At 50.1% G+C, this 19515-nt stretch overlaps 1 protein-coding gene across 6 annotated transcripts in view; it reads right to left on the minus strand.

Annotated features, from left to right (window-relative positions):
* ENOX2 (ecto-NOX disulfide-thiol exchanger 2) overlaps nucleotides 1-19515 on the minus strand; it is a 2107113-nt gene that overhangs the window by 1059540 nt on the left and 1028058 nt on the right. For 5 of the 6 annotated variants that reach the window (XM_069613111.1, XM_069613109.1, XM_069613113.1 and 2 more), the window contains one exon: nucleotides 5728-5859. The exons of the other annotated variant lie outside the window; for it this stretch is intronic. In XM_069613111.1, coding sequence (XP_069469212.1) covers nucleotides 5728-5859 — 132 coding nt within the window. The remainder of the gene's footprint in view (nucleotides 1-5727; nucleotides 5860-19515) is intronic. 6 annotated transcript variants of the gene reach the window in all.

The following is a 19515-nucleotide window of genomic DNA, read 5'->3' on the forward strand; positions in this document are numbered from 1 at the left end:
CACCTGTATCTCGTGCTCTGCTCTTTTAGCCATCTCGTAAGGGGACCACATAAGCGGCGCAATGCCAGTGTCAGTGATGAGAGGTCCTGGAAGATTGTAATCTGGGCTCCCCCAAGTGTAAGAGCGCCTCCAGACCTGGCCTTAGCGAGTATCTTCGTTCTGTCCTGATATCTATGGAACCTGGCAAGGACTGATCTCGGGCCTCCTGGGGGGCCGCCTGCTCTGTGGATTCTCTCGGTCTTGAGTTCATCAATGTCTTCATCCGCAGTCAGGATTTTGACGATGTCATGTATGGTTTGCTTGAGGTCTTCTTCTGTCTCCCCTTCCCTCTCCGGGATTCCGAAAAACCTTAGGTTGTTTCTTCTTTCTCTGTTTTCTAAGTCGTCTATCTTTAGGCGAATCTCGTCCTCCTTCCTTTCTATGTTCCGTATTCTGAGCTCCATTTGGGTTTCTAGAATGTCAATAGAGGCTTGGTTATTCTCGACCCCTTCGAGTCTCCCCTCGATATTATCTATCCTTTGGGTCATCTTATCCATTTTGCCGCAGAGATTGGCGCCCATGTTTCGAATTTCGGTTAAGAGGGCGGCGATATCCCCCTTGGTAGCTGCTGCACCCGTTTCGATGGCTTCTACCGACATCGTTGATCTAGGGTCGGGAGCCTGGGCTGGCGGTGTGTAGGCGTATTTGGCAAGCTTGCTTGGTATGTTCATGGAGGGCTGTCCCACGAGGCGGCACACGCCCCTGGATCGGGGGCCTTACCCTCGGAACCACTGTGATGAGAGGCACTTGGTGGGTGTCGAAGAGTACCCGGGTGGTGGTGGTCGTCGTGGGTTCGTTTGGCGGGAGTGGGCACACGCCCTATTTCCAGGGGCTCTACCCTCCGCACTGATCAATGTCCCTCGACTGGTTCAGCGTCTTTTCGGGGGGTATTGGGCGTCGGCGTCGTCCTGTAGCAGGGCACTAGCGGAGGTGTGTGGTTCCTAGTCTCAGGGCGAGGATTTGAGGTGCAGATGCTGGAGGGGGGCAAGCGCCACCGTGTGATGCCCTGTTTTCCAATTGTCGGGCCTCTTGTGCTTATTCCGTTCTGCTCGTAGCTTGGGGCCGTTCCAGAAGAGGGCACACGCCCCAGGAGTGGGGGCCCAACCTTCCGCCTCCCCTGTCACGTGTTGGCGATTATGCTGCGTGGGGGGCGACCGTGGATATGTAGTTGTGCTCCACCACGGGCAGTATAGGCCGCGATGTTTCCCTCCACTCCCGTAGGTGCGCGGGTCTTTTGCAGCTGGGCGGGCGGCGCAGCTTCGTTGGAGCCCGCGTTGCAGCCGGTGCGTGAGCTGGTGGGGCCGCGGCGCTTTCACCAATTTAGGGCCGCGCGCTCCAGTCAGAGCCTGGGGGGCTCGGGACTCCTGCTTGTGCGGGGGGGGGGGTCCTGTCCGTGCGGCTATTGTCGCCTAAACGGGCGGAGCTGGCCTCCGCCGGGGCGGTGCAGTTCGGGGCCCCTACGCTTGGGCGGGCACTCACCTCTACGGGGCCGATCCCTGGTAGTGTGGGATCGGCCGTTCGAGGAGTCCGCTTCTTGAAGGCCCGGGGGGGGCCGACCTTCCACACGTTCCGGGGCGGGCGACGGTCCGCCGCTTCCCTCTGCGGAGCCCCGGTGCCGCACTGGTCTTCCTCGATGAGGGGCAAGGTCGGAGTCCAGCGCCTTGGGCCGCGGCCTTCTCCCGTGTCTGCGTCTCTGCCGGCGGGGGGAGGTCGATTCCTCCGAAGTTTTCCTCGTGAAGGAAAGGGCCGATTTCGGCCGGGGTTTCGCCAGGGGGTGGGGGGGCGCTTCCAATGGCTTTGGGTGTCGTTGTCGGGCACGGGGGGGGCCAAAGTGGGGGCTCAATTCACTTGCAGGGGCCCGTGGGTTAGGAGCTCACACGGAGGCTGGCATCATCCGTGCGCCCCCTGGTGGCCAGTGAGTTGGGTGATTTTAATGCCATACTCCCAGTTGAAAATATCTTGCGTGCCCAGCCATCCACACGCTTATCGTCCCTGTCCGGAGGGATAGAAGGGTACGCCATTTTGTTTGAAGCTGTGGCTGCCTGCACCACCAGACTCTCGGGAGTGGGATGTTTAGACAGATAGCCGGGGTCGCTACTGGCAGGACCGTATTTTGAAGTAAGTGATTTATTCACTGGAGGAATAGAATCCGGAATCTCCCAATTGTTGGCCACCCTATTTTGCAAGGCTACATGAAAGGGTAGTATTGGATCTTGGTGGGACCATGGTCCAATATATCAGTCAAATCATCCTGGATGAATTAGGTTGGTGGTCTAGCCCATCGTAAATAATCAACCACTTTTGTCATTAGTTGACGGTATGAGGGACTGGCATGCTCTCCTGGATCTGGTCTGCCAAAGTCTGTTTCAGGAGATTTATCAATGGCACTTGCATTATGCAAGGATTCCACCAGGTACCTCATCCTGATTTCTTCCGAAATCAGGCATTCTGGGACATTTGGGGTGCCATGTTCCAGTCCAAAGGGTACACTCTCCTCATCAGATCTCTCCTGTTCCTCAAAAATTCAGGTCAGGGACTTGAAAAATTCCTTCCTAGGAAGAGGTTTAAAAACCTTTGCTGGGAGAGGTGTGAGAGGTGCGTTAGTGGGCCCTGAAGGCATTGCAGGCTTTGCAGCTTTCTCTTTCCCCTTTTCTGGCTGAATTGGCTGAACTGGAGCCTTTGGCGCCGAGGGCTACGGGGTCGACGTGGACAGAGGCGTCAATGGCATTGACATAATAGTGGTCGTCGACGGAGCCGGCTTCGAGGGCGTCGAGGCGCTCTTCAAAGATTTGCCCTTCGAGGTGCGTTGGGTTTCGGATGGCGTCGGTGACCTCAAATGGTCGACTCGACTCGAGCGGTCTTTCTCGCTCGGCGTCCTGAAAGGTTCTCTATCCTTCCTTCTTCGATCACCCGGGCTCGAGGGCGCGCGTGTGTCGGAGCGATGACGCTCCCGGCCGGCTTCCGAAGAAGGTGCGGACCGAGACTTTGCTTTTTCGAACACCTCTATCATTTTGACTCTGAATGCTTCCCACTCTTCGGAGAAAGAATGTTTTGTGGGGCATTTCATCCTTTTTGGGGATTCGTCCGAGGACGAGGTGGAGGTGAAGGGGGACCTGTGGCATCTTTTCTTCGATTTTTTTGTCAAAAGACGACGAGCGATGGGAATCGCTTAGGGACCTGGACCAATGCATTTCGCGTCGAGGAGACTTCTCACAGGACCTCGACTCGACGCAAGAGGCTTTGCGGTTGGATTTACAACCTACCTGTAGTTTTCCCCTCCTCTCTCGCAAGGCCTTCCCCGTCATCGCCTGACACTTTGTACAGGCCTCCATGTCATGGCCTTCCCCGAGATACATACCACAAACATTCTCGGTGCGGGTCTGTGATAGACATTTTTGAACCGCACGATTTGCGCTTTTTGAAATCCGATCTCAGGGTTGTAGATGGCGTCGATGATGAAGACAGACATATATCAGTAATATTCACTGCGTTTCACAGAACCCGAGGCCACCGAATCTCTGAAGCATCGTGTACCGCGGAAAAACGGAACTGAGGCCAACGGGTGCCGCGCGGGCTACTTGTATACCAGATGAAGTCACCCTCAACGGTGGCCTTCGAGGGACCATCGACTCGACGACATCGACGCACAGCGCCCTCTGCTGAAAATATTTTTCTGAAGCAGCTAAAGCTGCATGGAATACATCTAAGATGAGGAATACATTGGAGGACACAATCCACTCGAAATATGGTTATAAGAACTGCCACATCCGCATATAAGTGTCATTATGAATTTGTTAGTGGGCATGAATGGGAAACCCATTGATGAAATAGAGGTATTCGGCAATTGTCAGATCTGGGTGAATGGGACAAAAGTGAGGACAGACCCAGAGGGAGAGGGGCACAGTTAGAGAAGAACAGAAGGCCGGAGACAACAGAGATTCCTGTGCGTCAACACAGGACATGTTCTTGGGGTGTGTATCCCATGCATGGTATCCCGAGAGGCACTAGACAAGGTCTGGGAATCAAAGCCCTTCACAACCTCAGAGCCAAGTCCAGAAGTAGCTGCTTGTACCCTGGGCTTTTTACTGGAAAACAACAGCAGGGCCTTGGAACTTCTTCCAGAAATGACAATCCCTACAGATCTGGCAGGTATACCTACAATAAGTAATTTGGAACAGATTAAAGAATGAATTGTTAGATGTCAGCGACGGGTGTCACCTGGATAGCTTGTTTGTTCCAAGATGAGATGAGAAATAGGCAAACCCTTTGCAACATCACAATACCTGCATGATTAGCAGCATGCTGAGAAAAGGTGCTAATGCAGAGGAAAAATCCCACCAAGGGGGAAAAAACCTCAGTGATGATGGAGGGTGAACGGATGTCAGTTGGCTTGGCAACATCTTAAAAAGATCCAGCAAAGGAAGAACTTTTGGGCAGGTCTGCTGATCACCGGAGCAAGTGGACTAAGAACAGGAAATTCAGGATGAGGATAGACACAAGGAAAAACGGGAAAGTTCAGGGCAGTACAGCAAACCTGGAAAGAAGGAGCAGAATAAAAAGGCAATACCTGGATAGTTGTGACGTAACGATAGATGTGTGGGTGTCAAGATATAAAACTACTTTCTGCTCTTCAATGATAGAATCAGAAGTGGAAATCCATTTGTTCAAACAGGCTGTTGAACTGAAGGGCAATCCTGAAATGGACAGTGTTTCTCGTTGAATGGAACACAGAGCTGTTAACTGCTTCCTTTGTTGTTCGTCGACTCAGATGCTCTTGTTAGGTGTACTGTAGACTCGCCGCCACCATTGCCACAAAGGCCAAACCTGCTTGTGCTGCATCATAACACCAGTGCCTTGCCAGAGAAGAACAAATCACTGGGTTCCCGTGCATCGGGGAAAAAACAAAATTCGCCTCACCTTTGTCTTTCTTGCATCAAAATCTTTGTATACAGAGAGGATATGGTATTGAAGACCTCCATGTAGTGGGGCAAAACCTTCGAAGGGCACACTGAAAAAGAGCTACAAACAGTACAGCTAGCCAAGTGATGCCGTAACCTATGAATTACAGAGGCAGCTTGTGGGGGTCCGCATAAAAAAAAAAAAAAAAAAAAAAATCACCCACGGCAATCCTGGAATCATTATTTAAAGCCAGTCCGTTGAGTCATAAACAACGTAATACAGGACCTGTGAGGAAGCAATTGGACGGGACCGAACCCCCCCCGCAATGTTGATCCCAAAAAAAATTGGAAATTGATTTTTAAAGTCACAGTTTGGTTCAGAGAGGTCAGCCAACAATAGGTTTGTGGCCTGTTCCAGCTGGGAAAAGAGACTGAAGTGTATAAGTTGGTGTATGCATAAGGGTTGGGGTGAGACTGCAGTTAAGTGGTGCAGTGCCTGCAGACAGGCTCCCATTCCTTTTTTAAACTTTGATTATAGGTTTCTTTTCTACCACACATCACATTAAGTGATGTTTTTTCATTGTATTTGGTTGCCATATCATCGAGGTCATTTGCGAATACCAAATGAAAAACAATTCCTTTGCTCCCATTCAAAGGATTGACAGCTTACGGTGGCTCAAGCTTAAAAGCATTCTGCATCGTAACATTTGTGTTTAACTAGGTGCCACACATCACTCCATGTAGGTATTGTCAAACCAACATCACATTTAGAAATATTATTATTTTTTACCTTCTATTCTCTTCAGGAAACTGTGGGGATGCATCCAGTTTTCAAGCATTAAGAACTCTTGGAGCTGTGTCCGTGACACCAGCGTCCCATCAGAAAACACAGAGCGTGCGCTGCTTGTTTGGGAATCAGCAGCTGCACAAAGGAAATCTGATTTTATTCAAACATAAAATAGTCAACACAACTTTCAAGTTATTGCATCTTTGAGTGGTCTTTAAATTGGCAGGTAATGCCAGACTCTTGGGTTTGAACTGTTATATTTGTGGGTTTTTTTTGTTTTAAAGGTACAGTTTTATCAGTTCCCAGAAGGCAACCAGTACTGTGTCAAAGTAAACAATTACATGTTCCCCAGGTCAGGACCAGATATTATTTAACATTTGTTAAAGCATGCAGACATTATGGCAATTGTTAGGTTTATTTAAAGAGCAGTGAGATCAGAGGACACCAACATCCAAAAATACAAAACCCACTGATTCACACAGAAAAAATAAAAATATTTAAATACACAAATTAAGCAGACTAGTACTACATTTTGCAATTGTGCCAACATACCTTAACTATTGCTTTTTCAGAAACATACCTTTGGAGCACAAATATGAACTTGTGTTGGATTTTCTATTTATATGTTACAATGTGCTGTTACTAATTGTAGACATTGTACCCCTGAAGGACCGACAGCATTGTGCCCTTTGTCAGGCAAGTGGCGGTATATTTGTATTACAGAAAGGGACAAGGGCAATTCTGTAATACTAACCATGGAACTGCTGTATTTGCGGGCATGAATTCCCTAATTTGCATGGTGTCTGCCCCATACAATTGTTGGAATTATATTTTCTGTGCATTCAAACTGGACCACCATCACCACATGAGGCGCTTCAGTTTGCATAATGTGGCCATGCAACACAGACTAGTTATTTTACTCATCCTTCACATAACTCAATGACGCCGAAGTTTTATGGCGTTCAAGAAAGGAAGACACAAGAAATAAGCAGTGTTCCGTGTGTTAGGCACACTTTTCATAAAATGTTTACGATTACAACCAGGTTTCGCCTAAAAGTAAGTAATTGTATACGATACTTGACAATAGAATTGGACAGTTCATATCGAGATTTGATGAGGAATGATTGCAACGTCTTAAACACAAAATATATATTGCAGCTGAGCTGTGGACACCAGCAAAGATATGGTTTGTTTAAAAAGGCTTGAAGGAAAAAACCTTTCACCTGAAATGAGAGTAGAAAAATCTATTTGAGCCAAGTCTGACATGCCACAGTGCCACCTAGAAACCATTGCTGGTGCGATTAATAAGGCTTGAAAAAAATACCTTTCAACTAAAATGTGAAAGTGGAAAAACGTTTTTGAATCAAGTCACAAATGTGTCCAAAGGCTATAAAGCTATGTGAAAAATAGCATTGCCCTACAAGGCAAAGACAATTTTCTGGAGCAAAAGGCTTGCATTTGGGCTGTTTTGCATACACAATGCTTTGCTGATTTGGCTCTGAACTGGAGGTGAACTTCCAGCGATAGTTACTAGGTGGTGCTGTGCTATGTGCGTTATCCTATTTCCTTTTTTTGGCCTTGTTCTTTTTTGTGCAGCCCTCTGGATGCCAGAGGATGCCCCCACTGTACGACTTAACGTAGGTACTACGGAGCGGGGGTCCAGCTCTGAGGAAACCTTAAATGTTTCCTACCTAGTTTGGGCCTCTGTCGCTTTCGAAGCTGATGCTTGCTTTGTCGGGTTAGAGTTCACCCAGTCTAGCGGTCAATTTTCCAGCAATTATTTTGCCTGTATAGCGCAGGCTGCCTAGTGCTTAGTCCTATGCTTTTTAAGTGTTTCAACAACTCACATGCTCAGCATCGAGAGTCATCTAGGTTCCTTGAAAGACAACTGTTGCACACCATGTGTGTGTCCTTCCAAGCGAACTTAGTATTGCACAGCAGGCAGAATTTAAACAGAGTATTCTCCATGCGTTACCTAAAAAGTAGCGATAATGGCTCAATACTTAGAGGCATTCTATAAATTAAGCAAAGAAAACGTTCAAACTTTTCACCCCCCTCCTTATTGACCGCCTCTTGTCATGGAGCACCTTTCCAGCTGTTCTCGGTGTTAGAGAGAATTTGCAGAAATGTGCTAATTCCCTCCACCTTTGAGACCACCAACAACTTTGCTGGATTTTGAAACTGATTTTTTTACCTGGAGAGAGTGAGACCCTTTTTTTCCCCACTCTCTCATGTATTTTAATGTGATTTTGTACAATGTGTTTCTTTTTGGTTGTTGAGTCTGACAAACTCCACAGGCGTCATCTTTTACATTGTGTCACACAGCACCTTCAGTGCATTGGCACAAGGAAGTCTTTCATATTTCCCAAAGGCTTAAATACTTTCTCTGGGATGAACTACCGTTTCCCAGAGCAGTAAAGTGAAATTGACTTTACTTACATTTGTAACTCTCTAGACCCAGCACACACTATCTTACAATAGGGTGCTGGAGGGGTTACCTAGTATCCCCTTAGTCTAGCTTCTCACGTAAAATTTTGTGGGTTACCCTTTTCTCACTGAATGGCTGGTGGCAGTGGTTTCGTTTTAACTACCATGGTGTGTATTTACCGCAGGCTGCGCTGGCAGCTGCAGTAAAGCACCCAGAGTGCCATTTTTGTGAAAATGGCCCCGGTCTTCTTTTTTCACCATTTCTTTGTGGAAAGGTCCTTCTTGAGATTTAATCTGCGCGCCAAACCAGGTTTGGTCCCAATGTTCACCTTGCCTTTGGTGGGATTCACAAGTGAAGCCCGCCTCTGACTCCAGGGTGTCTGGGCTAGGCAGGAAGTGAGGGAGGTGCGAGAAACTCACTGTGCTTATTCTCCTAGGAGACTCAAATCCACTCTGTGGTGATTGGCCGGCTGACTGTCCGGCAAGGACAACCACCCTGCTGGGTGATTAACAGCTAGGTTGGAATGAATGGCAGAGAACTGAATAAAAAGGCTTTTAGCTTGGAAGGCAGATTCGACCACTGGACGAAAGAACCAAAGAAGAACTTGAAGAAGAGGCCTGCTGCAATTCCTGGACCGTTGGTTTGCCCGGTGTAGCCATGCTGCAGTGCCGAAACGCCAAGTTCGCATCGACAGAGAAGCCCCTGCAAGGACAACTTCTCCCTTTAGTTGGTCGGACCAATCAACTCCAAAGTAAGCCACCTGGAAATCCATCTCGGAGCTGGTTGAATTGCCACAGAGTTGCTGCTGGAAACCGAATATCCAGGGAGAGGAACACCAGATTGTGTGCATTGCTTTTAAGCTGGGCTAGAGCTCCAGGAAGATCCTCCGGACTCCCAGGAAGCAGGGCTGTCCGAGCCTTAACCCCCTCAACAGAGTGCGGGACCCCAGAAGCAAGGAAAGTCCATCTCGACAGCCAGGAACCGTGGTGTTGCTATTTGCGGTATATGCGAGGGGCTGAAACACTGAACAGCCAATAAAAGTGAAATTTGCCAGTTGTGAGTTTTGACCGTCCCAGTGTAGGAGTCCCCTGACGTCCTCCCTCTTGTCCCCATGAGTGAGGCCCAGGAACAGTGAGATCTGCAGAGCTGAACAGGAGTCATCTGCTGCATCTTTTCTTCATTTTAAAAAGTACTGTACAAAGTCTGAGAGAACTTACCTCTTACTGTAGATGCTACTACTATAAAGTCTAATCAGCTTGTGGCCCTAAATTTGATTCTTCTTTTCTTCAAAGACTTCTAAAACATTGTGCAAAGACTTTCTACCTACCTACAAAGAAGTGCGTCAGCTCACAGACTTTTGCCTATTGACTTTGGCTTCGCTTCTTCCACTGAATGACTTATCGGGGAGGATCTGAAAGTATTTGCCTGCTTAAGAATATTTGTGGTATCTTGTTTGTTCTACATAATCTTTTATTTTGACTTATTACTATATGTTCTAAACGCAACAGTGATATATTAATGTCCCCAGCACCCCAGCAATTGAAGTCACCTGAGGGTGTAGGTAGTGTCTACGGGTCATCTCAAAAGGGTATCGACTGATTTAGAGATATTAAGAGTAGTGTATTTGAGTCTTACTGTTATATTGCTCCCTTCTGAAGAAGGCTTATTCTAACTGACGGATCAATACATTAATAATTGTTTATTCAAGAAACCTTGAGTGTAAGAGTTTTACCAGGTTACTCACCATAGTGACCACCTTACTCCTAGTCCATAGTCCCCTTTCCTCCATACTTATGGGACATCTCTCTGTCCTGTGGGATGGGACCGGAGCACTTTGTAAAAAGCATCCACATTTTTCCCAAAATGTGTCCTTCCTCTCTTTCTTGCGCAGGGCCCAGCACGCGGCCGTAACCCCGCCCACCTTGGTTCCGCCCCGCGCATCGCCCATCAGTCCTTTTCTATCGCCAGGTCAAAGACCCATTAGCAATAACAGAGGAACCTTATTAGAGGGGACGGCGGGCGGGCGTATGGAGGAAAGGGGACTATGGACTAGGAGTAAGGTGGTCACTACGGTGAGTAACCTGGTAATACTCCTACGTCCCGTCCCCTTTCCTCCATACTTATGGGAGATTCCCAAGCACTCCTTACAGGAACTATGGGTGGATGGAAATACCCCTTACTGAAAGAGATTTGCCTGACCAAACTGAGCGCCAGCTCTTGAGCTCACATCGAGACAATAATGCTTACAGAAAGCAAATGGGGAGGCCCAAGTAGCTGCCCTAGCAATGGACTCCCAGGGGACATATTTCTGAAAAGCAACCGCGGCTGCCTTACCCCGCACCAGGTGTGCATGAATACCCTTAGGAGGTTTCAGCCCTTGGACGGTGAAGGACTCCGTGATGCAGGCGGCGATCCACCTAGAAATAGTTGCCTTAGACGCCTGCCTGCCCTGGGCGTTACCGAAGGTCAAAAAAAGTTGAGAAGAACTCCTAAGCTCAGAAGTCCTGTCCAGGTAGAACTTAAGAGCTCTTCGGACATCAAGACAGTGTAGAACCCTCTCAGCCTCAGAGGCAGGGTTCGGAAAAAAGACCGGTAGGGAGATCGATTGATTCAGATGGAATTCGGTCACCACCTTCGGTAGAAAGGCCGGGTTTGTCCGAAGGACTACCTTGTCCTTGAGAAAGACCAAGAAAGGATGCTCCACCGACAATGCCTGGAGCTCACTCTCTCTCCTTGCCGACGTAACGGCGACCAGAAAGGACACCTTCCAAGACAAGTACTTGAGGTCCACCGTAGCCATTGGTTCAAAGGGTTTATGGCACAGCGCCATCAGGACAACATTTAGGCCCCGCGGCAGGGGCGGACTACGAACCAGAGGGTAGAGGCGTATCAAACCTGCAAAATGCCTCTTAACCACTGGGTTACTCAGAGAATACGAGCACTGGTCTGTAGAAAGATAAGCGGAAACCGCTGAAAGGTAAGTCCTGCATGACAGAACATGAACCCCTGACTCTGCTAGGAAGGACACGAAGGACAGCACCGTGTCAATCGTGGGCACCCTTGGATCCAACTTCTTCTCCAAACACCAATGACAGAACCTGAGCCATTTACTCTTGTACTGAGATCTGGTCGATGGTTTCCTGGCTTCCTGGATAATGCACATGTTATCCGTAGACAAATTCAGATGCTCTAAAGACTTGAACTCAGGCACCATGCCGCCAAGCTGAGCGATTGTGGGGAGGGGTGCACATCTGCTGTTCCCCCTGGTGAAGAAGATCGGGAGTTACTGGTAACCTGATCGGCAGATACACCGACAGGTGTTGAAGTTCTGAGAACCAAAACCTGGCCAGCCACCACAGAGCTATGAGTAGAAGGGAACAGTTCACTGAGTTCTTCAACTTCCAGATCGCACGGTGAACTAGAGGCAGAGGCGGGAAGGTGTAAGCTCTCATGTTGTGCCGTGGAATCTCGAGAGCATCCCCCAGAGAGGAGGCTCCCAGCCCCCCCTGGAGGCATACAGAGGAAGATTCTTGTTCACCGCCGTAGCGAAGAGGTCCACCTCCGGTGTGCCCCAACGTGAGAAAATCCATGAGAGGACCTCTGCCTTCAATTCCCACTCGTAGCTGACCACTGTCTGCCGGCTGAGGGCATCCGCTGTGACATTCAACTGGCCCGGGATGTGCACAAGCCAGACACCATGAAGCACGGCCCACTCCCATATCTGGATGGACAGGCCCATGAGGGGAGGAGACTTCGTTCCCCCTTGCTTGTTGATGTAATACATTGACACCACGTTGTCCGTGCGTATGCGGACCACCTTGTTGACAATGAGCGGTCTGAACGCCCTTAGCGCTAGGAAGATCGCCAGGAGCTCCAAGTGATTTATGTGCAGGAGCTTGTCCTGAGGCGACCAGAGGTCCGAGACCTGAAGAAGATCTAACGTCGCACCCCACCCAAGAAGGGAGGAGTCCGTTATGATCGTCACCGTGGGGGCTGGGTCCTGAAACCCTGCGCCCCCGGACAGGTTGCTGAGAGATGACCACCAATCCAGGTCCACTCTCATGGAATCTGGAATCATTATCCGCTTGGAATCCAGGTCCACAGCCTGACGCCAGGAACTCCGAAGAGCCATCTGGGTCCGTCTCATCTTGAGACGAGCAAGAGGAAGAGCCAGTACACACGAGGCCATGAGGCCCAGAAGCCTCTGGAACCACCAGGCCGACATGCTCTCCGACTGCGCAAACATCTGACACGTGGCTAACAGATCCGCCATTCTGTCCCCAGTCAGATACACTTTGCAGTCGATCGTGTTCCAACAAAAACCCAGGAAAATCAGGTCCTGTGAGACCGTCGTGGAGGATTTCCGCCAGTTCACCGACAGCCCAAGATGGAACAGGAGCTGAAGGAAAGACTGGAGGTTGCCCGCTGCTGCCAGCAGACAAGGGCTGGGTAAGAGCCAGTCGTCCAAATAAGTATACACATGGATACCCTGTAGATGAAGATAGGCCGCAATCACCGACATCATCTTCGTGAAGACACGCGGCACCGAGCTGAGCCCAAAAGGAAGCACCCGAAACTGGAAGTGCTCCTCTCCCAAAGAGAAGGAACAAGTTACTTACCTGTAACTGTTGCTCTCCAGCATGGGTCTGGCATGGATTCACATGCTCATGAATATTCCCCGTCGTCAGGCCAGGAATCCTCGGTATAGAAAAAATCAGTATCAGTTTTGTTTCTGATCTGTCTTTCTCAGTAGTAACCAATCACTGGTCTCTGGGTCATACTGCCCCCAGCCAATGACTGCCCTCTCCCTAAGCCCCGCCCCTGGCAGCCATCCTCAGATTTGGTAGCACGTGAAGTGGCAGTATGACCAAGTGAAGAGCCGCAGAGGGGTAGGCGGGAGGGTTCGCATGTGAATCCATGCCAGACCCATGCTGGAGAACAACAGTTACAGGTAAGTAACTTGTTCCTTCTCCAGCATGGGGTCTGGCATGGATTCACATGCTCATGAATATAAGAATACATAGCAGTATACACATGCACAACCACGGGAGGTGGCAAAAGGCTCAATATCAAGCAATACAACAACTCAACATTAAGCAACTCTTACCTCCTCATCAGGCTCACCTTAGGCACACAGGTTGCGCGGCACTGCCTGGCCGACTCTGGACTCCTCCCTGGAATCCCGGTCGACGCAGTAGAATCTCGTGAAGGTGTGCGTAGACCTCCACGTAGCAGCCCTGCAGATGTCGAGCAGGGGCACACCAGACAGGAACGCCGTAGTAGCAGCGATCGCTCTGGTCGAATGGGCCCTCGGACGGCCTGGCAACGTTCGGTTTTCCAACCGGTGACATTGCATGATGCAGCCGGAGAGCCATCTGGAAATGGAAGTCTTCGAGAGAGCCTTCCCTTGATTCACAGGTCCAAAGTTCACAAACAGCTGTGATGTCTTCCGAAAACTCTTCGTGCGGTCCACGTAGAACTGCAGCGCTCTAGCTACATCCAGCGAGTGCATAGTCCTCTCAGCCGGCGACAAAGGCGACGGGAAGAAAACTGGCAACACCAGGGGCTCGTTGAGGTGGAAGTCCGACGGCACTTTGGGCATGAAGGAGGGGTGCGTCCTCAGCACCACCCTTGTGTCGTGAAAAGTCAAGTATGGAGGCTTGCAAGACAGAGCCTGGATCTCTCCCACTCGTCGTGCAGAGGTGATGGCCATGAGGAATGCTGTCTTCCACGACAGAAACTTCAACGGCACTGAATGCATAGGCTCGAATGGGGCCCCCATGAGCCTAGTCAGCACCACGTTGAGCTCCCACGCCGGGGCAGGGGCCTTCACCGGCGGGAATGATCGGAACAGTCCTTTCATAAATTCCTTCACCAGTCGATGAGACCACAAGGACGCCCGTCCTGTAGTTCTGGTGAGACGGCAGCCAGATGTACCTTGATGGAAGCGTGAGATAGGCCAGCCTTGGCCAAGGACAATAGGTACGGCAATACTTGAGGGGCCATAATCCGCAGAGGGTTAATCTTCTGTGCACGGCACCAGACAGAGAACCTCTTCCATTTGTGTCCGTAGCACTTGAGAGTTGAGGATGCCCTGGCCTTCGCAAGAACCTCTCTGCAGTCGGCCGGGATGTCGTATCCTCCAAACTCTAGTGCTGCAGTAGCCAGGCCTGCAAGTTCAGCGACTCTGGTTTGTGATGAAGAATGGCGCCTCCTTCTCTGGAGAGAAGATCCGCGTCCGTTGGCAGCTTGACTGGTGTGGACGCTGAGAAGTCCAGAAGGTCCGGGAACCAGATCTGCCTCGGCCACGCCGGTGCGACGAGGATCATCCTGCACCGGGACCTCTTGAGCTGGTTGACGAGCCGGAGTAGCAACGGCAACGGCGGGAACGCATAAAGGAACAGGCCGTCCCAGGGGAACGAGAAAGCATCGCCCCATGCTCCTCGGTTGGGGAAACCTGCTGGCGAACCTCCGGCACTTGGAGTTCGCCGCCGTCGCGAAGAGATCAATCTGGGGTTCGCCCCATCGTCGGAATAGTCGGTCCACTTGATCCTGGCGCAGTTCCCACTTGTGGCACGAGCGCAGCTCTCTGCTGAGTCAGTCGGCGATGGTGTTTTTTATCCCTGCCAGATGAAAGGGCACCAGAAACATCCCTTGGGCGACGGCCCAATGCCACAGATCCTGGGCTTCCTTGGATAGGGCAGGGGATCTGGTTCCGCCCTGCTTCCGAATGTAAAATATCGTGGTGGTGTTGTCGGTGAAGATCCTCACCACCTTGCCCTTGAGGGACGGAAGGAAGGACCTGAGGGCCCAGAACACTGCACGGAGCTCCAAGATGTTGATGTGGAGAGTCTTCTCCTCCGGGAGCCAAAGGCCTCTCGCGTGGAGACCCCCGGTGTGCGCTCCCCAACCTTCCAGGGAGGCATCCGTCGTCACCGTCACCTGGTGGGCCGGGGCTAGGAAACCTGTTCCCGCCGTCAGATGAGAGCGGACACCCCACCATCGTATCGCCTGACGGAACGCTTCATCGAGCGGGATCCTGTCCTCGAAGCTGCCCGTCGTCTGGATCCAGTGGGCGTCGAGGAATTCTTGCAAGGGCCGCATCCGAAGTCTGCAGTGGCGCACCAGATAAATGCAGGAGGACATCATTCTGTCGTAGCGGGCTACGATGGCCAGGGTGTTGGCCGCCTTGATGGTCGTCGCTGCAGATGAGATGACCCGTCGTCCCATCGTATCCAGCTTCCTACCCTCGCCGTCCGGCGGGGTGGTTTAAGTCGAGGCCGATGCCCCCCCCCCCGCTTTCTTCTTGGCCGCCGCCAAAACGACCGAATCCGGGGTAGGTTGCGCCCAAGGGGGCAGCGTCGGGGACCCGGTACTTCTTCTCTTACCGGTCCCTCTTCGCAGGATCCGTGGCAAGGTTCTTGAGGAGGGCGAGCCCCTCATCCCAGATGTCGGGGGAAGGGGCAACCTAGTCCTTATCTCCGAGCAGAAGGACTGGATGGCTGACAAAATGGCCGCTGAGGTGTCTTGCGGGCCGGAAACTACGGGAGCGAGGGCTCTTGAGGAGCCTCGTCTGCGACACTGTTGCCCTCGTCGTCGCCTTCGTCGGGATCCCTCCCGATGGGCTGGGCCTCCTCCACGACTTGGATGAGCTCCTCTTCAGAGGTCGTGTCCGTATCCACGATGGCCACCAGCCCCTCCCCCACCCTTTCCAACGAGGACTTCATGGGGGTCTTCTCGATGGGCCTGAAAGACGACTCCCTCCACGGTGGCAGGGAGACTGGTACCTGAGGGCGCCTCCACTGGTGTAGCCTCCACAGGCTGAGCCAGGGCCGCGGCGACATCCTCAATCGAGGTCTTAGCAGGATGAATTAAGGCCAACGTCACCTTCTGTACGCCTGGGGCCTTCACCTTGGGGGGTGGGTCCGAGCCTCGCTCCCCCTCTGCTGGAATCTTCGAGATCGACCGGGGCCTCTCCAGAAGCTTTGCCGGGTTCTCGGACTTCCTCTTACCCGAGCCAGAGCGTTGGCTCGTGGTTGATGGCGCCGGGAAGGATGCGCCCTGCCTGGCAGCCAAGGAGCCCGACCGTTCGGCGCTCCCGGTGCCCGCGGACTTGCGGTGCTTAGCCTTTTGTTGGGCCCCCGTCGCCGGGGCACCCTCACAGGACTTAGAAGACCGCTCTGACTTCTTTTTCTTCTTCTCGCCTGGCGGGCTCTTACCTTCCAGCCAGTTGGCAAGACGGAGGTGGCGATCCTTCATGGTCTACTCCGACATGTTCCCACAAAATGCGCAGTCCTTTTCCTTGTGCGTCTTGTCCTCATGGAGACAGTAGAGGCATAATGAATGCTCGTCCTCCTTGAAAACGTTCTGAAGCTGGCATCCAGGGCAGGTCCTGAACAGCTTCCCGAGCGTCGAGCTCCCTTTCTCCTGGGCCATGTCCGGGGTAGGCCTCGGAACTTCTGGAATCCTCCAAAAGCGTAACTCGACGAAAACTACACCCTTGAGGGCCGTAGAAACTCTGAAACGGATCCCCGTTGATCGGATGTAGAAACGGTGGAGCTTGAGGCTCTATTTAACTGAAAAAATTAGAATATCTCCTGAAAAAAGTGCGAAAACGCAGCAAAAGCGCAAGAGCTACAGCACGAGGACTCCCAACACTTTAACGTGCGGTAAAAATCTGAGGATGGCTGCCAGGGGCGGGGCTTAGGGAGAGGGCAGTCATTGGCTGGGGGCAGTATGACCCAGAGACCAGTGATTGGTTACTACTGAGAAAGACAGATCAGAAACAAAACTGATACTGATTTTTTCTATACCGAGGATTCCCGGCCTGACGACGGGGAAAATTCATGAGCATGTGAATCCATGCCAGACCCCATGCTGGAGAAAGTGAAGATCAGTTTAATGGGCTTTGATTGGCAAAGAACGAAAGGTAAAATCTTAGATTCAAAACTGTATAAATTTGCCTGTTCTACTTGGAAATGGCAACCTGTCATGGAAGGCTACTAAATATCCGTGTAAGCGGTTGCGTAATGATTTTATGCGTCTTCGCTTTAATGTTTTACCCACCAATCAAATAAAATGTATTAGAAATCGTGCCTCAGAAAGAGGTCCATGCTGCAGATTTTGTAAAATCTCTGGTGTTGTGGAAACTTTGCAACTTATTTTATTGGTTTGCCCTCATTTGAAGACTCAAAGATTAGGGAATTTTGTGAAATTTGTAGTCTCAACTAATGAAGTGAATAGAGAATTTATACAGTACAGAATGCTACATGATAATTGTACAAGTTTAAAAATCCATGTAACAACCTTTTTAAGAAATATCTGTGACTTTAGTTAATGAGGGGACATTTTTTTTTTTTTTTTAGATTTTGTGGATCTGAAAATTCTGATATATAATTGGAAATTTCTGGATTGATCAGTTAAATAGTTGGGTATTTTTATTCTTGTATTACTTTTCATTTGTTTCTGTAGAATCAAAGTTTGATATTTTTGTGATTTTGTAAAGGTTTTTAAATAAACCAAAACAATAAAGGGAACAAATAAAAAAAAACATGCCCCTGCTGGAATGGGCCCTTAATCCTTCCAGAGGATCCTTGCCTGCTAGTCTGTAGCATTCCGAAATTGCCAGAATGATCCACCTGGATAAGGTCTGTTTTGTCACAGCCTGACCCAGTTTGTCACCTGTATAGCCTATAAAAAGCTGATCGTCATTACAAAGTTTGGATAGCCTAGATAAGTAAAAGCTCAGAGCTCTGCGTGGATCCAATCTATGCAATCTCTTCTCTTCCTTACAAGAATGAGGTGGAGGATAGAATGTGGGCAATACCATTGTCTACCTTACATGAACATCAGAAATGATTTTAGGTAAAAATGAAGGCTTAACCCTCAGAACAACCTTATCCTTGTGAAAGATGGTAAAGGATGGCTTGGATGATCGTGCCTGCAATTCACTCACTCTACGAGCTGAGGTTAATGGTACCAAGAGAATGGTTTTAAAATGTTAACAACCTTAACGGATATGAATGTAAAGGTTCAAAGGGTGCACACATTAGAAATTTTAGTACCAGATTAAGGTCCCAAACTGGAACCTGGAAACCTGGAAAGGAGATGTAGGGTGAGACGGGGGGATGGGGGGAGGACTCATTGGTGAGTCCCTTCAGAAATGGTGTTCCCTTCAGAAATGGTCTCACCAGTGGGATTTTGAAAAATGAACATTCTTCTGAAAAGCGCTTAAAGATCTATAGCATCGCCAAATAGCCTTTAATAGTTCCAACCTGGAGCCCAAGATTGGCTAAGGATGATAGAAAAGATAACACTTGCAGTGTTTTGCATAGAAACATGCCTACATTCTTGTCTTTGCACCAGCTGCAACATTTGTTCCAACAGCAACAGTACAACGACTTTGTTGCTGGTCGTCTGACCGAAAGCAAAATCTCCATTACGTCCAGGAGGTCCCAATCCTTGCATCTCAGCCTTTCAGAAACCATGCGTGGAAGCCGAGTGTCTTGACCTCTGGATGGAGAACCCAACCCTCCTCTCACGAGAGGTCCTCTCTTAGTGGAAGACATATTGGAGGGCAGATGGATATGTCCAGAAGGTCTGGGTACCACGCCCTCCTGGCCCAATCTGAGGCAATTATGATCATGTGTTTCCCAAACTTTCTCAACCTCCTGATCACGTGAGGAATGATGGGCACTGGAGGAAACGCACACAGTAGTGGAAACTCTCAGTCCACTCCGAATGCGTCCCCTAGGGCTCCTCTTGGAGGAAATTCCCTGGAGCAGTACAGTTCGCACTTCCAGTTGACACTGGTTGAGTACAGATCAACTTGAGGGGTTCCCCAAAATGTGAAGATCTCTTGAAGGACTTCCTGAGCTAGTTCCCACTTATGGTAAACTGTGTTCTGCCTGCTCAGAGCATCAGCCGCCGTGTTCTCTTTTACCGGCTAGGTGATTTAATGATAGAGAGATTCCTTCTTGAATTGCCCAATACCAGAGCTGCATTGCCTCTCTGCACAATGGCAGTGACCGTACACCACCTCTCTCGTTGAGGCAGCACATGCCCAAGGTGTTGTCCGTCTGATTTGGTTCAACCAGACCGAAACACGTGTCTGGGGTTGCTGTTGGTACTCTTGTTCAGAGGAGAATTGCCTAGCATTTCGGTGCTGGACTGCCCGAGGGCAGGACAAAAACTGATATGTTTGGGATATTTCTTCTCTGAGAAAGATAGTGAGCTAAAGACTCTGGGTAAGTCTCTCATAACAAGGACTAATGTCTGGCAGAGGGACTCCTAGGACCTCCCTTGTTAATTTGCGCATTTAAGTAACTTTGGGTCTCACCCTAAGTTACCAGGGAAATCCAGAC

The sequence above is a fragment of the Ambystoma mexicanum genome, chromosome 5p, assembly GCF_040938575.1.
Source record: "Ambystoma mexicanum isolate Mex_15411 chromosome 5p, UKY_AmexF1_1, whole genome shotgun sequence".
NCBI lineage: Eukaryota > Metazoa > Chordata > Amphibia > Caudata > Ambystomatidae > Ambystoma > Ambystoma mexicanum.